Source organism: Clarias gariepinus, chromosome 9 (assembly GCF_024256425.1).
Source record: "Clarias gariepinus isolate MV-2021 ecotype Netherlands chromosome 9, CGAR_prim_01v2, whole genome shotgun sequence".
Lineage (NCBI taxonomy): Eukaryota > Metazoa > Chordata > Actinopteri > Siluriformes > Clariidae > Clarias > Clarias gariepinus.
In genome coordinates, this window is record NC_071108.1 from 5,757,828 (window position 1) to 5,782,466 (window position 24,639).

General features: G+C 37.7%; 1 protein-coding gene across 1 annotated transcript in view; it reads right to left on the reverse strand.

Annotated features, from left to right (window-relative positions):
- The window catches only part of LOC128530819 (sodium- and chloride-dependent creatine transporter 1-like), a 41,399-nt gene extending 29,334 nt beyond the window's left edge, over window positions 1-12,065 (reverse strand). The window contains exons 1-2 of the mRNA XM_053504958.1: window positions 11,467-12,065; window positions 10,981-11,329 (exon numbers count right to left, since the gene is read on the reverse strand). Of these exons, the coding sequence (XP_053360933.1) occupies window positions 10,981-11,275 (295 nt within the window). The 5' untranslated portion in view covers window positions 11,276-11,329; window positions 11,467-12,065. The remainder of the gene's footprint in view (window positions 1-10,980; window positions 11,330-11,466) is intronic.
- Window positions 12,066-24,639: the final 12,574 nt, after the last annotated feature.

Below are 24,639 nucleotides of genomic sequence, written 5' to 3' on the forward strand. Positions count from 1 at the left end.
TGCGTCAACATTGTGCTGACACAAGATCCTGTGAGTCATGTGGTTTAGTAGGCGGTTCTCCCCAGGCACCTGGAAGGTGTGCCAACTGAAAGAAACGTGTGGTCCTGCACGTATCACTTACACATATGACAACGGAATTCAGGGCAAAGATCACTGGAAAAGTGCATGCCAGAGAAAGGTGTGTCCTGATCCTAAACCAAAGCAGGAGCAAAAGGTCATCATAATAAATTGTGTTAAATCATTGTGAAGAAAGAATATACTTTCAGCAATTGAAATTGAAAGCAATCTAAGGCTACTGTGAGTTATCTAGCAATTAAAAAAAAAAAGTTTACAACAGATGCTTTATTGCTTCATAGCACGAAAAACTGTTGTGTATACAGTGTATACAAAGACAGTATTATGGAACCAATTATATAAGAAAGCAGCATATTGCATGAAAGACCACTTTGCAGACAAAACAAAAACGAAAACAAAGCGTCTGGATTTTGCATAAATGAAAAAAGAAGCAGGTGTGACAAATTCCTCAGAAGGACTGTGGCTGGTTCTGCAGGATGCTCATCAAAACTAAGCAGCTAATTTACATTTTGCTGATAGAAAATGTGTATTATGTAAGCTTTTGAATAGCATCCGGCTTGTTGTATTAGAGATCGCCTTTAATCTGTGAAAACAAAGTGACCTACTGTACAAACAGGGCTGGTACGGACTACAACACCAGTCTCTCTCACACTCATGCTCACCTGATTACTGATCTCACAGACCTGAATGATGGGTGACGTGTAATGTAGTACGAATTAAATGCTCATTGTTATAATAACTGTTGTTGCCAGGCCTTTGTTTATTGCCATAGTCGCTCTGGTTTTTGATCTCTAGTGTGATTTTCTGGTTTTCCTGCCCTGCCTTAGGCCTCGTTTGATGATCACCTGACTGTGACCTGTTTCCCCGTTAACGACTTACATGATTTACGTATTAGATCCACCTACAAGCTTAATATCAGAGCTCCATGAAACCTGCACGTAGCCATATCCCCATACGTGACATTATTCAGTAACGGTTATGAATTATTCACTAACTACAGTGACATTAATAAAACATGGATTTCTCTTCTGGACACAAAGAAGGCTGCGAGTTTTTTTTTTTTTTTTTGAGTATACTGACGACATGTGCTATACTTTTTGATTTGAGAGTGTATCACAGTGAATACAGATAAATGGTTCCTCAATTTGACCTAACGTTCAGGTTTCCTCTTCCTGATCCCTAAATCATCCTGAGTCGAGCTCTATTAAGTAAAGGGATTTAAAGATTAACTGATGCTATTCTAATTGAAGGCATTTGGGGCAAAGCGCCAGAGTTAGCCTCACTGTGGCTAGGTTATAGAACAGGATGGAGCAACGCTTTCTCTAACTACTGTACTTTATATTTAAATGCATCAGGGTTATGCTTTCTTTTTGCTTTTGTTTATGCTTGATGTAGTGTTGAAAACAAGTTCGACAAGTTAATGTTTATTTAGGTATTCAGTACATAAAAAGTGTTTACAGTATTTGCCAGATGCCCTTACTTCCAAAATGACATACTGTATATTATACAACTGAGCAGCTGAGGCTCACGGGCCCCAGAGTGGCAGATTAGTGGCGCTTGGATTTGAAGTCCGCCATCATAACCACTGAGCTGCCACAACACCTCACCGGGCTTTAATGATAATCAGACATTTAAAATGGATAAATCTGAATTATTACTCAGTATTTAATATGTCTGAAATGATCATTTTAATTTGCCACAAAGAAAGCAAGTAAAGGCGAGGCGATGTCCCTTTTATCCTAGGGGTTGCCACACGTTTTATGCCGTTCCTGTCGCAACCCTCGAATGTTTCTAACAAAGCTTGGAAGTGGCATTGAATGCACTGGCTGTTTTATGGGGTATAGGGTTAAGAGTCTTGCCTAAGGACCCAAAAGTGGCGACCAACCCACTGCTTAAGCCACTACTGCCCTTTAAGACAGAATTTAAATATATTATTTCCCATTTCTAGTCTACTTCTGTAAACTATGTATTTAATAACACACTTTTAACCATGTTAATAGGTGATTTAAACCGTGTTTAAAATTTCTAAACTTGACATGATTATACTTTTCTCTTACTTTATAGTTTACTGCTGATGATATATATTGTTTTTATTTGTATCTAAAAGGAATTAGTAGTGTTTCCTTTTTTTTTGTTCTCCAATAACAAAGCATGCTGAAGTGTCCCTAGTGATTTAATGCCCATTACTAATAATTACAGCTAAACTGTCACACAGGATGATGTTGGCCATTACATAAATAAGAAATAAAACAGTGTTAAAATACTTTTTGTTATTACTTCAATTACAGCAGTTATAAAACCTCATTTGTTCTTCCCTCAATTAATGAGAAATCTACAAATGCAGAGGGTTATCAAAACTATATAATTACGTATTCTTGAATATGCAGTAATAACTTCATAAACAAGACTGGAGCTGCCTGGCTGTAAAAATGCATCTAATCTAGGGGCAGTGCAGACACTGTAAATTTACTGATGCGCAGGATGAAGGGCGAACAGTCTTCCTCAGGGCTAATGACTAGAGAGGCTGTGACTGCATTTCACATGTGACCTTGCAGCTCGATGAAACCTTCAAGAGCGGCTCTGTGAGATTTACGGGTCTGTTACATAAGCGCAGAACAGCAGTGGGTTGATGTGTGATGAAACTTATGACTGAAGCATACCAGATATACAGTCTGGTTTTCCAATGTAATACTAAGGATGTTGGCTGGACAAGGCACTTTAATGTCTTTGCGGTGAAAAAGGCAGCATTTACACACCCTTCTTATGACCCTAATGCACTTTTTATTAATCGGACGCAAATATTAGGTTTCAGATTATACGTAAGACTTAACATCGCCTACAGTAGTATGTGGCCTGACATGCACCCAGGCCTGCATGATCTCATACGAAGGCTTGGAAATTGTGTCTATCAGGGTACAGACACATCAGCTATATAATATAACGATATAAGATAACGGTCAGGTGATGTCATTGATTTTACAGAGAGCTTATCAATCTAGTGTCCTTGTTAGGATACTAAGCCACACCCACATGGATCTCAGGTGGGTTTTAGATTGTTTCTATATATAATTCCATACATTTTATGGAAGGGAAATCATCTTTTGCAGGGCTCTAGATTGCGGCTTTGAGGGTTCTAGTGGAAAGACTTTGCTCTAAAGGTGCCAAGAGTTGCCATTTTATTTACATACAATAAACTTGTGTTGGGAGTTGAGCATTAGATAGTTACATCATTTTTTAAAGACTGGCCAACTAAAGTGTCCTGCTTGGTATCTTTGTGATAGACAAACTAGGACAGACTTTGGTTTAAAGACAGAACTAAACTCAAACAACAAACCCAAAATCTGGATCTATATAGGGAGACCTACTTAGAAACATTTCTATTTTATTTTAGTATTTAGGAAACTTTAAGAAGGGCACATGAAAACAAAATCTATTAGAGTCCCAAACACCTTTTGGCTGTGGCTTCCTAAACTATTCAATATAAGGATAAGGAAACACTCTGGGGTTCTACATTTTTTTCTGAGGGATAACTAAATGTATTAGACTTTAACCCACTTTGAGAGTGTACTTTACCCAAATCGATGCTAAGTGAATTAACAACATCAAAAACATTTTAAGATGATGATGATAATATGGAAACAGATTTCAGACATCTGTTGAACATTAGCATAGCATATTTCATGCATGCATATGTGTTAATTTGATCTGCAGTCTAGGACAGGACAGGGAGAGGCATTCTTTAAACATGCAGAGGGATTTATTTGCAAATCAACTCTACCAACAGACCACAGCCAAAAGAGCTACACACGAACACAGAGTCTGACACAGAACAATAAAAAAAGCCCATGGAAAAACACGGGGCGGTCAAATCGGGCTTTTATATCCCACAGGTATACACTACAATGTATCCAATAAACCCTCATTATTAAACCCCCTTATTATGATTCCCAGAACCAGTCTATCATAATTCGAGTCCTGGAATATGGCCGTGCCATCAGAGAGGAAAAATCCCATAAGTATGATAACCTGGTCGTTCAGTACATTCAGGTCGTCAGCTGACTTCATTTTATTGCCACATAATGTTGCTGAGCCTAGACCTGACCGAGTGAAGCCACCAAAGATCTTAACACTGTTACACAGAAGATTGTATAGATGCCATTGGCATCGCTTCATGCTCTTAAGCAGTGCATACTAAGAAAGGTCAGTTCTGTGCCTTGCATTAAACCTTAAATCTCACAAAATGCTTAGTTTGTCCTTCCTTGGTTCAAATAATCTGTTAACACACCACCTACTATTTCTGGTGAGCGTTACTACTGTAGATACAAATATGTGATTAATTTGAAAAAAAAAAAAAGAAAAAAGAGTAAAACATGTAATACGAGGGTAAGCTTTCATTCCACCTTAAAGCACCAGAAAAACTCCTTTTTAACTCCTTTTCTAAAAATGCTAAAAAGGTTTAGGAATCAGGGAGCCGGGCACCATAAAATCAGCATGCGGGGGTGGAATTAAATCCACGGTATTAATTACTTGTATCAAATATCAGCTATAATTTGGGCCAACAAACCATTTAAACCTGTTTTGTTAGAATTGGTGATAGGTGTATGGAAAAACAAATCAAACAGTTGGCCTTAAAAGACCTGATCTTATAAAACAGATATTATCTAATGGCAAACATGGTGCACTCATATCAAACTGGACAAGTTTCTTCACGCCAAATGCAAGGAGTGTGTGAAAGCTGTCTTATTTAAACAGAGAGGCTACCTGGGAGACTGCATTTGGGATGGCAGGACATTTTCAAAAGACCCAAAATTATGGGTCCTGAAAAACAGTTACACCAAATTTGGCGAACTGACTAAGGAAGAACACACGGCGGTAACCTTAGCACTCGTTGTTGGGGGTAAAGCAAGTATTTGTGGAGACACATTTCAGTTCTCAGTACAATTCTCAGTACACGGTATCAAGCATCTTTCTTTTCTCTATCTGGCAGGTCCCTGTTGAATCGCTTATTGTTTTGGGAGAATTGATGCTCTCCATGCTATTTTCCCACCAGCTTGCTCTCTGTGCCCTTTGTGCCCACTGTAGGGGGGCAAACCAAGCCAGATCGCTTCCCATCTATCTAAAGAGCCAGAAGGCAATGAAAGCATATCATACCATTCCATGCTAAAAGAAACAGAAACCTGAGTACTAGGACAACATTTGGCGCCTTTGACCTTTCAGTTGCTGCAGGATAGCGCCAAGAGCATGTGCTGAGGTCTAATATGTAGGCCTGCATAGGATCCTGTGACATTTGGTATAAAAATGTCCATGGGGCCAAGATCTCATTTTACGAAAGGTTGTCTATATAAAGATCTATAATCAAATTTCAGAGCAAAACTACGAGCAGTTAGAATAAATGTTACAAATTCAATACAGGAAAATGATCATTTGACTCTCAGAAATAATTTCACAGGTGCTAAGTTTTTAAAAAATGAACACTGAACCGCGTTCACCCAGACTGAATTTGGTAGTAAAAAGACAAAACTCATGTGAGTAGGAAAATCATATCCCAGGCTAATAATGTGGTGTAGGAAAATCAGCACAGTGACCGCATGGCTTTAGTCTGGCAGGCCATCATCGACTTCTAGTTAAGGTTTGCATCCTATTCCTAATCCTGCTCATCTGTAGTGCAGATTAAATTTTTTTCCTTTGATTAAGTGGCTGATTTGGTTAAACAAGCTAATTAACAAGCATTCCCTGAAGTTATAATGTGTGTTAGAGCAGAGAAAGTAAATAAGCAGGATAAGAAATAATTTACTTAAACCCTTTTTATCGATCAACTAGAACTTCTGACACTCAAGCCATGGCACACATTACAGTGACATTTATTTATGGTATACAGTAATACAGCTTTGTTACTTTTAAAAAGGTGAAGCTGAAGTGACAGAGACCCGGTGTGTTTCTTTTTTTCTGATGCACTAAATCTCCTACTCTAACACAACAAGCTAGATAATTAATAAAGTCAAATGAAACTATTTAATTTCGTAACGTTATGACCCTCCAGGTCTGTCGTATAATCTACTTTCATGGCGAGGGGGATTAAGCAAAAAGCTAATTGCTTAATAGGTAGCAAAAGAAAACATGTCCGTTTTTTGTTTAAGTTAAAAACACATTGCCTAGGGTAGAATCTTTTCTGAAAGTGTTGGAACAAACATTTAGGTTCAGGCTAAAAGATTAACATGATATGTAAATGCATCACAAATGGAAAAAAAGAAAACCAGCCTGCATTAAGGTGCTGGATTTATGAAAGAAAGTAGGTTGATACAGTATGGAACCAAAGTGCTAAAGTGCTTTTGTGTCTTCGTACAGTAATTCTGATCATCAAAAAAGTGTAGTTCTAAGATGTTTAACACATCTGTCTCACATTTATATTTTTATCTCAAAGTGTATTCCTAACCAAAAAAGAAAAAAAGTTGATTTAATAATTTATCTTTTTTTGCATCTGAGCAGTTGAGGGTTAGGGGCCATGCTCAGGGCCCCAACAGTGGTTGCTTGGTGGGACTGGGGTGTTTCTGTGTTTTTATTCAAATAAACAAAATGTAAAAAACAAAAATGGCCCGGCACACACTAATACAGAGAGTGATTTAGCAATGGCATTTTATCTTCCTCAGGATCTTTCCTAAAAATATAATTGCCTGTTTTTTGCGTTTGGATAAAAGTAGACTTGGTGCTTTTAAGCTGCTGCCAATTTCTACATTTTATGTTTTCGAATAAGCAGCACATGCAAAATAAAAGTTGATGTTAGTCCAAAAATTACTGTAAAATGAAAAATTACACTGTTTTATAGAAAATGATAAGTTAGATACTAAAGAGATTATGAATGGAAGTCACAAGTAATAGCCAGTGGGAAATTGTTCCGGATTGCATGTGTTATAGTTATGCAATACCGATGTATATAATGTAGCTATACAGTATAAAAGCAGCCATATAGAAAATGATAAAAAAATTTTGAAACATTTTTTTGCATTACCTTTTGCAATGTAAAAAAACCCCAGAAAGTATGCAACCCTACATGTTGTTCCTGTACTTTCAGAAGGGTCTATATACCAGATACTAGTTAAAAAAAAAAGGTTTTGTGAATGCATCTTATATCAAATAATTATCACTAAAGACCATTTTCATAGTTTTTCACTGAAAAAAAAAAACCCTTTTACTTTGTCATTTTAGGACAAACTAATTCACATTAGCAGTCCACTATGCACCTCATATAAACATATAAATGGAAATCCTTTCTGCCAGGTGATAAATCTTATAGTGGATGCACTGGTTTATATAACTTTGGTGTCATTCTGTGCAACTAAGGAAAACAAGTTATTCGTTTCTGTTGTGGTGTATGATTATAATGTTTGACTAAGAGCTTTTATTCAGGCTTTTTCCCATGATGATGATTCATAGACAAGGATTTTGGTCACATTGGTAATGAGTCACTGAGATGTGGCAGTACAAATCTATAGGCTCGGATAACATGTTACATGGTATCCTATATGGTATCAGAATAAATACTGTATATGAAAAGACTTATCATGAAAGAGGCTGTGTAGTATAAAATGTATTAAAATAAGAGCTTCTAAGATCAATGTACAGTACAATCTATGAATTAGAACTGTAAGGAGTAAAACAGTAAAACATGACAGGACATGCTGTCATGGGAAATGTATCCATGACAAGTGTGTGCGGCCCCATGCAATGCGGAATTAATCTTACCAAACTTGAAGTTAACTATTTTCCTATAACGGCATGTCTTGACATGATTTATTTGTTAAGCGAATAACGTTAATAAGTGACATCTTTTTTTTTCTTATAGTTACAGTTGCTGTAAACATTCACTAGATTTTTTTTTATTTATAAGACAAAACCTAAAACACAGCATGTCAGGCTATCTAGAAACTGCAATACCAGAACTCCCCCATCCTGTAGTTTATTCTGTAGCAGAAAGTTACAGAATGCTTCACTGTTGTTCTATAATTTTTCTATCCTGTCAGAATTGACAAAATTATCAGACTATAACTACTGACCTGTAGCAAAAGATTATAGCTACAATTTCTATCGGTCTGTGCTACTATATCTATTTCCTATGTACATTTATTATATGTACACACACCAGGAGAACTTTGTGACAATATTTAACATATTCAGAATATATTCCATATAGTTTTAACCCTAAAAGCACTTTTTGACTTTGTTTTAATGTAGAATATAATCACTTTAGTTTAACACTGGTAGCACTACCTGACACATTGTTTAACATTGTTTAACATTATATTTATTTTTTAGCACTTTTTGACACGTTGTTTTACAATATCAGAATATTATACCTATAGTTTTAACACTTGTAGCACTTACTGACACATTGTTTTAACATTTTCAGAATATAATCGTTTTAAAAAAAGGTTTTTAGACACATTGTTATAATGTTATTAGAATTTAATCCTCAAGTTTTAACGTTGGCAACATTTCCTTAAATGTTGTTTAAACATTTTTCAAAATATAATCCCTATGGTTTTAACAATGGTTGTTGTACCGTTATCTGAATATAGTCCACATAGTTGTAACACTGGTAGCACTTTCTGACAAGTTGTTTTAAAGTTATCTGTTAATTCACAAATCAACTGTTAAATTTCCCACGCAAATTAAAAAGAAGCGTACATAACCAAACAAAAATACTAAATATTAAAATACAAAAATATTTAAATACTAACCATCAACCCACAAGTTGATGCTAAACAACAAACTATAACATGTTTTTGGTATGGCCATGTAAGCTTAAGTAGGACAGGTTGATAGGTTAGACGGATTCATACAGTAGAACGCTGTATTAATAAAGATATATTGTAATTCCTTAACTAACTATTTTTTTTATAATTTTATCAACCATAGGTTATGTTAAGCATCTGCTACAAGTTACTGTAAATGAGTTACTAATATATTAAAAGGAGCAAATTAACATAAACCTATCATTAAAAAAATAATAATTAAATGAAAGAATTTTACACAATTGTTACATAAACTCTTGTATGTAAACATGACTTCAGTGATTAAGTACTGTACCAATAACTTCAGTGGTTAAGTACCAATAAAACAGTAAGGAGTAAAACATGACAGGACATGCTGTCAAGGGAAATGTATCCATGACAGAATTACTCTTACCAACCTTGAAGTTAACTATTTTCCTATAACAGCATGTCCATTTTTATTAATAGAGACATATCAATAACATTTCCGATTTTAGTAAAAAAAAATATTACGGTATATTAAGTATATGTTTTACTCAGGATCAAGGTTTATAGCTCTGTCTATTAGAAACAGCAACTCATCTTTTGTTATACGTTTAGAAACTGTGCTTCATGTTAAAAACCCTTTGGCTTCTATAATGTCCTTTATTGCCCCCTAACAGGCTGATGTTTATATACCTTATCTAACTATGAACTAACACACTTGTATGATTAACAGGATTAGCTCCGTTGATACCCAACACACTACGAGCAAATATGGCTTTTTGTAACATTTCATTCATATGTGAATGTGTAGCCTTGATTAGTCATTACCTCCTTAAACACATCAGCAGTCATTAATACTTTAAACTCATCAACTGGCCTTGCCTCACACTCCTCACGCAACATTTCTAAGATAATGTTGCACTTTTCAAAGCATTTTTTGTTTGTTTTTAGATTTAGACCTAAAACAGACCTGGGATGATTGTTAACTCTTAAGGATTGAAAGAACTCTGAAATCTTTAAAAGTTCTATTATACGCAAATTCTTAACATTGAGTTTCCTTATTAAGTTTCCTTATACAAGTACAACAAATTAAGAATCAGAGATACCTGTACCTTGCACTATTATGGATGTCACAACAGTAACAATGAATCTTGCATTTTTAGGTATTAGTACCTTTTTTGAGGAAGTCTAAAGAAGTTTAGAAGTCTCTACCTAGGTCTAATTCAACTAATTAGCTGATAAACATACTTTTCTGATCTGATAAGATTTAACATAAAACAGTATTAATTTCCCCAGACATATACACAGAAGGTGCATTACCTAGAACATGTGAACCTAAAGAACCTGGAGTGTATCAACTGACATAATAAACGAATAAACAAATACTTGCACTAGTAACACCCGCATCTTAATATTAGACATGTGTGTTTTCTGCATAGCTGTACACCTGCTTACAGCAAATTAAGTGACAGCTGACAGTTGTTGGAATGGTAGTAAAAGGAACAGCTGGATACAGATATGCCCTGCTCTAGAAGAAGAAGAAGAAGAAGAATGGCACATATGCAGTGCGTTCAGTGAAATTTGTTTCTTTGCATATCACAGCTTGTTAGGAGCACGGGGGCCAACTATTATAATAATAATAATAATAATAATAATAATGTATATATGTATATAATATGTATGTATAATAAAAGCGCCCCTTTTTTTGAAGCAGAGAATGTTAAGCGCCATGGAGTTGCAGCTTAAAGCTGATCCTGAGCTTCTGATCAGTCAGTAACCTAGATCCTTAACCACTGAGCCTTAAAAGGAAGCACTGGGATCTCCGAAAAGACTGCAACCTACAGTACAGTAAATGCAATGCCGGACCACAACAGTACAGTACCCCAGGAGAATGGCAAAAAACCTGACTCATGTCTTCAGCTATATGAAAATGCCCAGAAGGACATGAGAACAGAAAGAGCATGATGAGGAGACACTGAATGAACCTCATGTAAGAGGATTCCCCTAACAGGATGTGACGTAGGCTGGGATCGCGTTATTACAATGTAGCCTATACACACACACAGCGCACACACACACACACATACAGTATATATGCACAATATAGGTATGTATGTAATATACATATTTTTGTTTTACATTTTGAGCTCACCTCCACCATTTTTGTAGCAAAGGTAAGGGAACCGCCAGACGTTCCCCAGACCGACGGCAAAGCCCACGCAGGACATGATGAAGTCCATCTGCCGGGTCCATGTCTCTCTCTCCGGCGGCGGCGCGCGTTTTTTCTCTCCGTTTGCACCGATCAGAGCGCCGTTGGCGGCCTGGTGGTTCCCGTTGGGAATGAGGTGGCCTTTCTTCTCCTCCGCCAGAGCCACCATGCAGCAGTCCGTGCCTATGTCCCCGACACAGCAGTCCGCACTGAGGACGCTCTTCTCGCTCTTCTCCATCCTAAACACACACTCTCTCTCTTACACACACACACTCACTCACACCACACAGTCCTAACCAGACAAGGACAAAAAAAATCCGGAAAAAAAAAATCTGTCAATGGCTCAGGGATTGGAAATAATCCCAAATCTCTTTGTTCCTTTTTTTTTTTTTTTGTCTGGCTCGAGTCAGTTTTCTTTATTATTATCACCAAAAAAATGTCCTTGTGTTCTTCTCCTCGGCTGAAGCCTGTTCAAGGGTTAACAGGAGCTGGTCCTCGTGCCTTTCCTTATTATAAAGGCTTTATTAAATCAATGATGTCAATTTAAAATATAACCGCTTTACCGTTTTTAACGGTTTTTTTACGGCTTCTTAGGGAAGGAGGTGCGTTTGTCCAAAAGAAAAAAAAAATCCGCAGAAATAAGATGTGCAAGAAGAGGCTCGCGCGGGAAACGAAACGGAAAAAATATATATAAATATATATATATAAATATATCACCGAATTAAAAGGGCACCTTCAAAAACAATCCACGAAACACTTGAAGGTGAGTCTGAAGAATCGCATCGGTACGTATCTCTCGAAGAGGAGGCGGCTGTCGGGACGGAAAAAAACCGGGTGACGGTCGCTCGCGCGGTCACCAACCGGTCACTGTGAAGGAATTACATTCACCGATTCACGCGGAAGGAAAAAAAATAAACCGCCTTAGCTACATCATCGTCGCTCGTGCGGTCATGCTCAGGATGAAGAAAATAACAGGTGTAACGGCGGTGGACGCGCGTGTATGGGCGGTGCTGGTGCTGCTCCTCGCTCTGGCGCTCGCTCGCTCTAGTCCGAGTCCGCAGGCGCTCGAGGCTTTAAGTGGGTTTGATGTCGTAGCGCGCGTCACTCTGAGCTCACCCCCCCCTTCCCTTTCATCAAACTAGCGCGAGGACGCGATCATGGCTATGGAAGGCCAAACGGGACAGAAACACGACGAATCTGTGTGTGTGTGGGAGTGACACCGTTTCAGAACACGCGGGAAACATTGAGCGTGCTGGAATTTTAAAATTAAGTCGTAATGTTAAATGTCGGCATCTTGTGCTTGGGTATTGCGCTCCTAACGATATCTTAAAATAAATTTTTTTTTCTTTAAAATAACAAGATATTAAATGATGTGCACGAGAAAATAAGTGGTGTTAAAAAAGTAATTTGTCTACATAAGATTTGTATATACAAGATTGTATATGGTGTATACAAGATAGTAATACAAGTATACAAGATAGTAATGCGTATGCACAAGGTAATTTAGTGGTGTAAAATGAGATAGTAAGGGGTGTGTATAAGATAGAAAGGGGTGTGTCTAAGAAAATAAGTGGTGTGCATGAGATTGTATGTGGAATGTTCGCAAGACAATTAGTGGTGCGGGCGAGATAGGAAGGGTGCCCTGTGCACAATGAAAATTAGTGGTGCACAGGAAATAGTAGAGGTGCTCATGAGAAAAAAAAGTGGTGTGCACAGGATTGTATGTGGTAGTATGGGAAAGTAAGGGGTGTGCATGAGATAGTAAAGAGGGTGCATGACATCAGAGAAAGGGGTGCGCACAAGAAAATCAGTGGTGAGATTGTATGTGTTGTGCATGAGATAGTAAGGGGTTTTTGCAAGATAAATAGTGTTGTAAATGGGACAGAAAGGGGGAGGAGTATTTGTAATAAAAATGTGTGGTGCACATGAAATAGTAAGGGGTGTGTGCAAGAAAAATTAGTGTTGTACATATAGAAAAGGGGTGTGCACAGGATAGACAGGGGTGTGCAGAAGAAAATAAGTGGGGTGCACAAGATTGTGAAGTGCAGATGAGATACTTGGGGTGTGCATGAGATAAAAAGGGGTGTGCATAAAATTGTATGTGTGCAAGAAATAGTAAGTAGTGTGCACAGGACAGTTATTTGTTTACATAAGATAGACATAATAATGTGTGCACAGGAAAATCATTTGTCTAGATGAGATAATAAGGTATGTGCACATGAAAGTAGAAAGTAAGTAGAATCCATGTGTGTGAATGTGGTGTGCAGGAGATGGTAATTAAGTAAAAACTTTGCACAAGTTCCTTTTCTTTACAGAAAAAAACCCAGAAAATTATGATGTGTGCATGTTGTGTCTGTTTGACAAGAAATAATAGTATATATATTTTATTTGCATTTTTTATGTTTGTTTGTTTGTCAAAAGGATCTCGTCACGCATTATGCATTTGAGTGTATATATTAAGTATCATCAGCTTGTGTCTTCTAAAGTGGTAGAACTTGAACCACTGGTAATTTTGTTTTGATTTGGTGTTTTGGAAAAAACAAACATACTGTATATTCTCCTTATGTTTCCGATATGTTAAGAGAACCCACATGTGCTGCACCAGGTGACTTCAACATTTCACGACTGTACATTCAAGCAAAAAATGTAACACTATGTTTAACTATGCATCACACAGTATTTTTATAAATCCTCTGATTCTCTCAGCTATACATGTATATCAAAGTGTATATAGGCCTATATATCTTTTGTATGCGGATCAGATGGTTCGCTATGGCGACCCCATGACGGGAGCGGACTAACTGACTAAAGCAGACAGACTGAATCTAAGGCCACAAGGCCTGGTATATCCTTAATAAGATGCAAACATCATGGCAGCACATAAGACAGACACAATCATGCAGTACAGGCAATTTAAAAAACCTACACTGATTTTAGACCTTGATAGGAAACCAGAATTCCATGGAGGAAACCTACAAAGCATGGTGAGGACCTGCAAACTATGATTACAGGCAAGAATACAAGATTTGTATCTCTAATCCTGGGGAAGCAAGACAACAGGGCTAACAGCTGATCCACCATGCTGCCCCTCATTTATAGAAAAGCATAAAATATATATATATAAAATATGATTTCTGCCAGATATGAACTAAAAACTCACCTCTTTAAAGTTTTTTTTAGCTGTCGTAGCTGCAGTTGCAGTTAAAGGAATCCTGAAAAATTGCCACCCCCACCTTCTGCCTCCTTGAACACAGCCTGTCATGATGGGTGTTACCATTTTATGATCCTTCTGTTATTGTTGGGGCTGATTGAATCAGTATTAACAAGATAATCACTGCATCATTAAGCTAAGTAAGATAATATCATAGTGCCCTTGAATTCTCAATTCTAAAGGGTCAGAAGGTGTTGATTAATTTTCCTTAACAGAAGCTCTGACATTTCTCCTGTAATTTAAATCAAAGGTTTATACATTAATGCACTTCTTTGTTTCTATAGCAACAGCCCATTCACAGGGAACTGTATACCAGATGAGCTGCAAAATCACAGGCTAACAAAATCACAGGCTAACTGTGTATATACACAACTTTTTTTTATAGCTGCTATAACATAAGGATGCATAATGCTGCTAACTTATCTTACAGATGCTTTAAACTAAATGTTACTAATAATGGACAAAAAGAAAAGTATAACATTGCTCAATGCAAATGTTTTAGTCCTTAAAGAGGTAATCATATGGCGAGCTAATTACATGGTTTTCAACTAGTGTCTAACACACATACCAATATAATTAGGTAATATATATTACCTATTATCTAGGTAATTCTTTTATTCAAATCTGCAGTATGTAAACTGTGACATTAAAAGATTATGCATTTTGCCCATTAAATCCCTGACCAATGCTGTAGATTTTCAAAACGCCCCATAAACTGCAAATTATTTGCCTTTATGTATACCCCTGACACAGCATCATCTGGTCAGTTAATCATAAGCTAATGCACTGCTTTTTCCAATACACAATGCTCTATGAACACCACGAGGAAGGTCCTTGTGGAAAACTACAAGTACAATCATTTGAGTACTAGACATGGTTGTCTGTCTCTATGGCAAGCATACAAAAACAACAACAACAACGACAACAACATACAATTATTGTATTAAAAAAAATTATATATATATAGTCCCCTCCAAAAGTATTGGAAAAGAAGAGCCAAGTCTTTTCAGGTTTGGGATAAAAAATGAATATGAAATGAAAGCTTTCATTGCTTTATATATACATCTAGATGTGTTAAACAACTTGCCACCTTTTGTTTAAACCCTTGTATTTGTCACCTGATAAAAATACTGGAACATGTTACTGTCAGATGTTAATTATTGCCCAGGTGTGCCTTGGCAGATTGATTCTACCCTAACCCTAGGGTAGATTTAATCTGAATTTTAAAAAAATAATGACACATGTTGTGTTGACCAGGTTTATTCAGATTTGTACTCCTGATCAGATCTGTTGCATTGCATTTAGATCTGATCAGGAGTAAAACATTAAGGTGTCTTTCTTCACTATTTCTCTCTCTCTCTCTCTCTCTCTCTCTCTCTCTCACACAGACAAGGAAGGACAAGAGGAGAGTACAGTATGTAGCAAGAAATTACCAAGAAATTTAAGTCAGAGTGACAAACATATTGCTCATCATACGCATGAATATTAGTAAAGTGGGACGATTAACAATGATCATGCGTATCTTCAATTGTATATTAATCAGAATTCTTTTGCATTTAAACATTGGAAAGGAGGTTGGGAAGTGACAGAAAAACTATATGACATCATCAGCTTTACCAATGTTCACCCTATGCACACATACAGGACTAAACATGTTAGGCTTGCAAATGAAATTATCTAAATATGTGTTTTTGTTCATTTTGCCGTATTATTTGCATATAATCTATATACAGTAGTTTGTAAAAAGAAAGTAATGTTTTGATTTTCTTTGAGGAGCACCAATCATCAGAGTGGTGGGAATAAATGAAAAATGCAGGTCCGTGCTGTTACATAATCAATGCTGTTGCTGTTAAAATATTCTATGATGAGGTGAAGCCATGAAGGTGATATCACCTCCAAGTTAATTACATTTAAATCAGCATATTTTAAAAATGTTTTTTCTCCTATATCACAGAAATGTGACTGTTATCCGTTCTGTTAATTATATATATATATATATATATAAAAAAAGAAACAACTCCATATTAAAGGAACTATGTGTTCTTATGTATCCAGCATGTACTATGCTACATTTCATACATGCTATCCATCAAAAGTTGGAAAACTCAAGAAACAACTTTAGGGCAGATTTATTGCAATATTAGAATTTCCGGCTCACCCACACCCCTCCCCAGATATATAGTTCAGAATTAGTGCATCGTATTAAAAACATTCATTTACATTTACATGGAACTTTTTTTTTTGCTTTCTAATTAAGCAGGCGGACTAGCCTTTAGCTTGTCTTTAGAGGGTCTTTAAAACCCACTCCTATAGAGGTCTTTTGGTCGACTTCAAGGCAACTTTAGTGTGACACAGAACTTTGGCACACATTTTTTATTTATTTATTTATTTTTTACATCGGATTCCCTTCTTCAGCAACCATTCTATTTTTTTGGGGCGTGGGACCGGCACTGCATCCAGTGGCTGGAATTTAGACTGTGGGTGAGAATCAAACCTGAAGAAACCTACCACTCAGCCACTTTGCCCAAATTTCAATACCTGTTATAACATTATTCTAATAAATAGAGAAACGGTGGCACAGTGGTGTAATGGTTAGCACTGTCGCCTTGCACCTCCTGGGTCTGGGTTTGATTCCCAGCCAGTTTGCATGATCTCCCTGTGCTTGGTGAGTTTCCTCCCACAGTCCAGAGACACACAGATTAGGCTAATTGGCGTTTCTAACTTGCCTGTAATGTTTGTGTGTGCCCGGCGATAGATTGGCACCCTGTCTAATAAACCAAATTTTATTCACACCTATTGACACAATGTATATACTACTGAATCGAGATGAGATGACTTTACCTCTTTCTTTCTTTCTTACTTTTTTTGACACTGAAACTTTGAGAATAAGCCAATATCAATATCTTTTCTTAAAAAAAAATAATTCCATGGAAGCATTTACAAAAAAAACTTGTCAAGCTTGAAAACCAGAATTTGCTGAAATTTCTCTTGAAGGAAGGGTTTGATATTAAAATGTTCAAGACTTCAAACACAGTACAGTCATTAGACTCTTAGCCTCAGTAAAACATTTGAGTGATGCAAATTTTTTAAAGATGGCCATATGTCAGTGAATGACATTTGAAGAGAACTCTTGTTTAAAACAACAATAATAAGAATAAAAAAAAAATAAAATAAAAAAAATTAAGTCAAATCTTTGTAAAACATGCAAAAAAATAAAATAAAAATAAAAATTCAAACCCAGTTCCAAACTTCTCAACTTGTTCCTGGAAATGCATAATTAAATTAGATCATTTTAGTATATTTTTTCCCCCGATATCTGTTTAACCACCCAGCGACCCTGAATACAGGATAAAGCGGTATAGAAGGTGAGTGAGAGTGAGTTTTTAACCAGTCATTTATTTATTATATATTTTTGCTGGTATTGGCACAATAGGGTACCATATCTAATAAATAGTCTTAACAATAAATAAATGCTTAGAATCCTGTGGCTGTGTTACAAGATCTGTGGAACACTCTGAACCACAGTCAGCCATAAATATTAGTTTAGTGTGCATCTGACTCACAGGTCATGTGCGACACATTCACAGAGAGCATGTTCGACTTGGCTCGTATCACCGACTCCAGCGCTGTGCATCACTGTAGTCTATAAATAGACCTTCTTTCTGGCAACTTTTGCAACTGTATTCTATTTATTTAAATATTTTACCACCCTAGATATTTTTAAAGATTTCAAAGACTTAAATTTGATTGAGACAATAATAATAATAATAATAATAATAATAATAATAATAATAAATGTATATATTATAAATGCTGGAATAACTTTACCTAACCTAATACAGGCCTGTTTTTTTCTTTACTGACTTTAATTTATAGAACAAGGAAATGAATCCCAGTCCAGTTTAGATTACTTTCATAGGATTGGCTGTTTATCTAGAATTGAATTTGAAAAGAAAAGGCACACATTCTCAGAAGTTGGATGCCGTTAAACGTGAATGAGTGGATGAAGCAATCACACAAAGAACATCATGCAACCATGCCAGTGATTTATAAAATCTGTAATGGTGAGAACCACAACAGATGGTCAGTGAGTTGAAATGAAAATGTGTACTGAAAGCGATACTCAATTAAACACTCCCTTGATTTGAAAGTTTGGCCATACTGTACTTCAGATGTACCCATACTTTAAGTACTCACAGTGTACGAGCCAAGAAAAACTGCAGAAATGATCCAATTCGAGCAGAGACACAATCCAAACGTGCAGATATTCTGTGATGAAGACCAAGCCTATGAGTGGGTCAAGAAGTCTAGGGCATGACTCTGAATTTGTTAGCAGGAGACTGAAATCTTACCTCTGTGTGCAAGGCTTTCACACACACACGCAAGCTGTCAATCACAACAAAGGTCTTCCCGTTTCTTGATCTCCTTCAATCCCTGCATGTCGCTAACACAAGAAAATTAACATGAGTAGATTCTATATACAGGACAAATACAGAAAAACCCAGGTTTAAACATATGCTAACTTTAACATAATATCAGTTGAGTATAAAAAGCGTTATTTAAGTAATCTAATTTTTGATTTTCCATCCGTTTCACCCAGATGAGGATGGGTTCCCTGTTGAGTCTGGTTTCTCTCAAGGTTTCTTTCTATTACCATCTCAGGGAGTTTTTCCTTGACACTGTCGCCGTCGTCCGCGGCTTGCTAATCAGGGACAGCCATATCATTTTGATTTGATTAATAATCAACAAATTTTGATTCGATAGCTGTTAGCGACCGGGTGTTCAAAACTCTTATTACTGTACCTATTACAACTATGTTGTCAAAAGGTGAGAAGAATAAACCATGGAGGTGGTGGACAATCCGGAAAAACCTATAAAAACTTTATATTTCCATTTATTCTACTTTAGAATAAATCCCAGCCTTCCAGACTAGCCTAAAATAAAAAATAAAAATAGTGTTCTAGAGAGTACAATTACTTGTTTCACACACACAAAGTAGTGCCCTAGATTAGAGATTAGTGAAGGATTTGGTAATCAGCCTTGTGTTAGACACTAGTTGTCTTCGTGGTTTGAGTGTTAGCCATGAACAGAACAACACAGAAGTCATTCAGATTGAGTTCCACGCAATTACTGAGCAGTGTGGGTTAAGATGACTTAATCAAATAAGTGCTCTTGATAAAAGTGATTCTGTGACTGGTTTAACCATACACTTACATTATGGCATTTGGAATTCTCCAGGGATTTGAACCTGGGACCTACCAATCAGTAGGCCAACGCCTTTACCAATGAACTACCCTTGTACTGATTTGAAGATGTGTTTTGTCAGGTAGCTGCTATTCCCTCTGCCCTCTGTGGACCATGCAGATCTACTTTTACGAGTTCTTGAGAAACTCCACCTACAGTTCTTCATTGTAAACACTATTTACCACTAATGATTAACATTCTCGTCTTATAACACAGCACTGGGTCACGGCTGCATTTCAATGATAATGAAACAATGCATTATAGTTAAATAAAATATTATCAATTGTGCATAAAACAGTGGAGCATATGTTAATAAGTAATGCATAAGTGAGACAGAATATATTTTAAAAGGGCAACTTCCTTTCGTGAAACATTTATGACTTTAGGTTTTACTCTCTTAAATAAGGGGTAAATCAACCGTAAGTAACCAAAAAACGGTCATTTGGTAAACTCACAGAGACGGCCATCTCCTTCTACATCAACAAAACACAGATCATGCTTGATAGATGACTCCATTGAGTCCACTTGCCACGTAGAAGGCCATGTGCTACACTGCTATATGACTGAAATTCTAGCAACTGATGTAATCTGCCACTCACACCAGAGGAGAGTCTGCTATGCTTGTGCTTTCACGTTTCAGGCTCCAAGTTTAGGCTGGAGTAGTCCTCGTGACTTTGCAGCTGCCTTTTTTTTTAGCGCTTCTGAAATAGATAGTCTTGTCCTTGAAAAGTTGACATTGATGAAATTACAAAGGAGCTCCTAAGTTATCAGAAGATACAGTGAGATTTCATGGGCGCATTATTTAGTGCTGTGCTTAAAACCAGAAAACAATTGGCTTCAAGTCACATGACATTGTGTTGTCCTGCCCAGTGACCTGCCAGGCAAGGTCGAAGAATTCAGGATGATTTTATTGGTGAGCAAAGGTAACTTTATATCTCTGCTAGGTAAACAATACCATTGTTCTGCAGCTCAGGTGCAAATTATGACATCACCTATTCATCACATTGAATTATCCAGGCGGGTTTGACAGACATAATGTCTGCATGATGTGGATATGATCATAAATAATGGGAACAACTTTCTATTTCTGCAGCAGAGAGTTAGCAGGTGTCCAGGCCTGCCTGCATTTGGCAGTAGCCTGGTCAAAGGTCAAACGGGTTTGTGATTACATTATTGGTTTCACTGTAAATGTAAAATGAATTCCGCAGAACAGATTTATGAACATTATGCAACTACAATGACATCAACTTTATTAGTAAATGCATGTACACCTCAACATTCATGCAAGTTATCTAATCAATCACGTGGCAGAACTGCAAGCATAAAATTATGCAGATACAATTCAACATTCAATTATGCGAATGGGGACTAGTATGAGTGTTTCAGAAACTGCTTAACTTCTACGAGTTTCATCCACAGCAATCTGTAGCGCTTATACTAAATGGTGTAAAAAACAAACGTCATCTAGTGCTGGTGAAAATGCATTGTTAATTAGAGAGATCAGAGGAGAATAAACCGAGCTTTTTTTCTTCTTTTTTTTACAACCATGGTAACCAGAATAGCATTTCAGAACACACACCATGTCAAATCTTGAGGTGGGAGATCTTGCAAGAGCAAAACACCACCTCAGTTGCCACTTTTTTCAGCTGCGAACAAGAATCTGAGAATACAGTGGGTTCATCGGGGTCACTTGGCAGCTGAAGATTGGTGTGACGGTAGGCCTACAGCCAACACTTCTTACCATCTGCTAGTTTCTCATTGTCCCAAAGGAAGAAAATGACAGCGTGCCTTTCAGCACCATGGCCAGTTGTGTCATGCAAACAGGATGGGCGGGGTCCCCTATTTCAATCTGGCTGGCAGCGGATTATCATCCTCCATGCTGTTGTTCCAGGCGCTCTATAAAAGGTCCACTAGACATCAGTCTGGTGAGTAGTAAGCCCTGGGTGCATGACTCACAGTTCTCTCTTTGTTTATCTGCTCCTACAGACTTAGAGTGTCCTGGAGATTCCCCAACATGGGGCCAACCGCAGAGAAGGGGCCTCACCAAGGCTCGACCACCTCCTTGGCTGCCTTGCCTTTAGCCTTAGCCGGCTTGACACAGCAATTTATTTCCTTATTTCTCCGTCCAGATGTCTGTGTTCTGGTCTGCTCTGCTAACAACTTTTCACTGGTGCTGAATGTGTGCAAGTGACTCAGACTTGGAGGCTAAGTGGAGCCGTTCCTCAGCTATCTCCTGGGAATAAGCATTTAGCACATGCTACTTCAACAGTTGATCTAGGGGCTGCTGACTACAAGAGCTAAGCTCATCCCGCTTCAACAGTGTGGAGATGTTCCCCTACCCAACCTCTGCAGGGAGGCGCAGGGTCTTCTGAGTAAACTCATGCCCGCATGATAACCTAAAATCTTTCCTACATACATTCAAAAGGATGGCAGATGGGGTGATTCAAGAGGGCGGGCACAGTAAGCTTATTTTGCCTTTACAAGTGAGAAAGCATAAGATACAAACAATTAAAAGGTGAAATCCTGGCTCATTGAGGCCTATTCAGGTTTCGATAGCTACTATATTGACTACCACCGCAGGACCTACGACCCACAGGTTCTACCACGGCCTCAACTTCAGGCTTCAGCCTGAGCTTCTTACAGCCCATGAAATCACTAAAAGGGTCATCATCAATTGGTTTTTGGGCTCCTTTTCGAAAAAAGAAAAGCAGGCTGCTAGCATGTGAGCTCCCGTGTCCCCGCGGGACAGGGCAGAAGCTCTAAGATGTGCTCTCTATTTCAATTGGCAGGAAAATAAAAACCTCGTAAGAAAAGTAACCTGTGCTACATACCACCTTTGAGGAGAGAAATCATACAGCAAACCACTAAGTGAAATCCCTACATGATGAGCTCATGCCCACCGAATCTGAGCCAGCCAAGTCTGCGTCAGTCCAAGGGCTCTGGTTTAGCAGCTCAGAGCATTTAAGCATCCACTGGTGGTGCCCCAAGGGAAAGTCAATGCCCATCATCAGCGTCCCATTTGAGCGCACTGAAATGGATCTGGTCTGCCCACTCTCAAAGAAAGTGAGAGGCCATGTGTACATCTTGGTTGGTCTAGACTATTCCACCTGCTACCCTGAATCCGTCCTCTTTGGGAGGTAGCTGGTGCTACTCTTCAGCTGCGTGGGCTACTGATGGAGCTCATGGACCAAGGTACTCCTTTCATGTCGAAAGTAAGCTGTTGCAGGTTATACAAGATCTGCACCTCTGTTTACCATCCATTCATGCCTGATATAGGTTTCCAGCTGCTGAAGAGTTCGGGGCCTCTTTGACATATTTTTGTTTAATGATGCGCCAAATGTTCTCTATAGGTGAAAAATCTTCACTGCAGGATCCTGAAGCACCTGAAGCCATGCTGTTGTAACAGCTGCAGTATGTAGTTTGACATCGTCCTACTGAAATACACAAGGCCTTTCCTTAAAAAAGACGTTGTATGCACGACAGTATGCACCCCCATACCATCAGAGATGTTGGTTTTTAAACTGAACGCTGATAATACGCCGAAAGGTCTCTCTCCTCTTCGGCCTGGAGGACACGGCATCCATGATTTCCAACAAGAATGTCAAATTTGTACTTGTCTGATCATAAAACACTTTTTCACTTTGAAACAGTCCATTTTAAATGAGCCTTGCCCCACAATGTCGTTTCTGGACCATGCTTACATTGGTCACATGGTTTCCTTTTTGCATGATAGATCCTAAGTTGGCATCTGCAGATGGTACGGCGGATAGTGTTTACCAACAGAGGTTTCTGGAGGTATTCCTGGGCTCATTTAGTAATTTCAATGACACAATCATGCTGATAAGTAATGCAGTGTCGTCTGAGGGCCCAAAGACCATTGGCATCCAACAAAGGTCTTCGGCCTTGTCCCTTACACACAGAGATTTCTCCAGTTTCTCTGACTCTTTTGATGTGCATGATGAAATTTGCAAAGCCTTTGCAATTTGACATAGAGGAACCTTGTTTTTAAAGTATTACACAACCTTTTTATGCACTCTTTCACAGATTGGAGAGCCTTTGCCCGTCTTCACTTCTGAGAAAGTCTGCCTCTCTAAGACATCCCTTTTATAGCTAATCATGTTACAGACCTGATGCTACATGTTCTCCCAGTTGAATCTTTTCAAAATTTCTTGCTTTTTTAGCCCTTTGTTGCCCCAACCAAACTTTTTTGAGATCTGTAACAGGCATCAAATTTAAAATGAGCTGATTTAGTAGATAAAACTGTAAAATTTCTGTTATGTTCTCTATGTAACATTATGAATAAAATATCGGCTCATGCGATTTGAAAGTCTTTTAGTTTTATTCAAGTTTTAACATTTTTCGGAATTCGTGTTGTAACACTAAAGCACAAGGTAATTATTTTTTAAAAACTGTATGCCTTAAAGTGAGATTTATGCAAAAGATTGCCTTATAAGTGTAGCACATATTAAATACATGAACACTTTAAACTATTCACATCTCATAATAATGTCATAATTATGAGATTATTTGTTTCTTTTTTAGTTTTTTTGAGCTTTTAATAAAAACATTTAAAGAATAATAAACAACAGTTTATTGGAAACGTATTTCCATCTTACGCAGTACAAGTGAACTGTCAAGTGAGTACAGACCCACTAAAAGTAGATTTAACAAGAGAATAATTTTCCCCCCCATAAAATCACATCCCACGCTGGATATAAATCATAAACCACAAATTTAAGAAGCACAAATTTACCCAACAGTGCTTACCTTTATTTTAGGACATCAATTCTCCCACACATCTCTCATTCTTAAATAAAACCTAAAGTGCCCAGCCTTCAGCTTAATATAGTGTGTGTGAGAAAGAGAGAGAGAGAGGAGAGAGAGAGAGAGAGAGAGAGAGACTGACTCATCAACATAATGTTTAGTAATCAGGACAATAAGTAACTAAGAGGTTCTCAAACTAGGGGTTGTGGGTTACCCTAATTTGCAAAATGGGGTTAGAGAGAAACTCACACTCCTCTCTTTCATTAAACAAGCCAATTAGCGAGGCAGTTCAGCACATAACTTTGGGCTCTCGTGAGGATTTTGGGGCTTGTATGTGCATTACTTTTGTTTCGGTGTCTTCCGCATACCCTGCCTATACACAG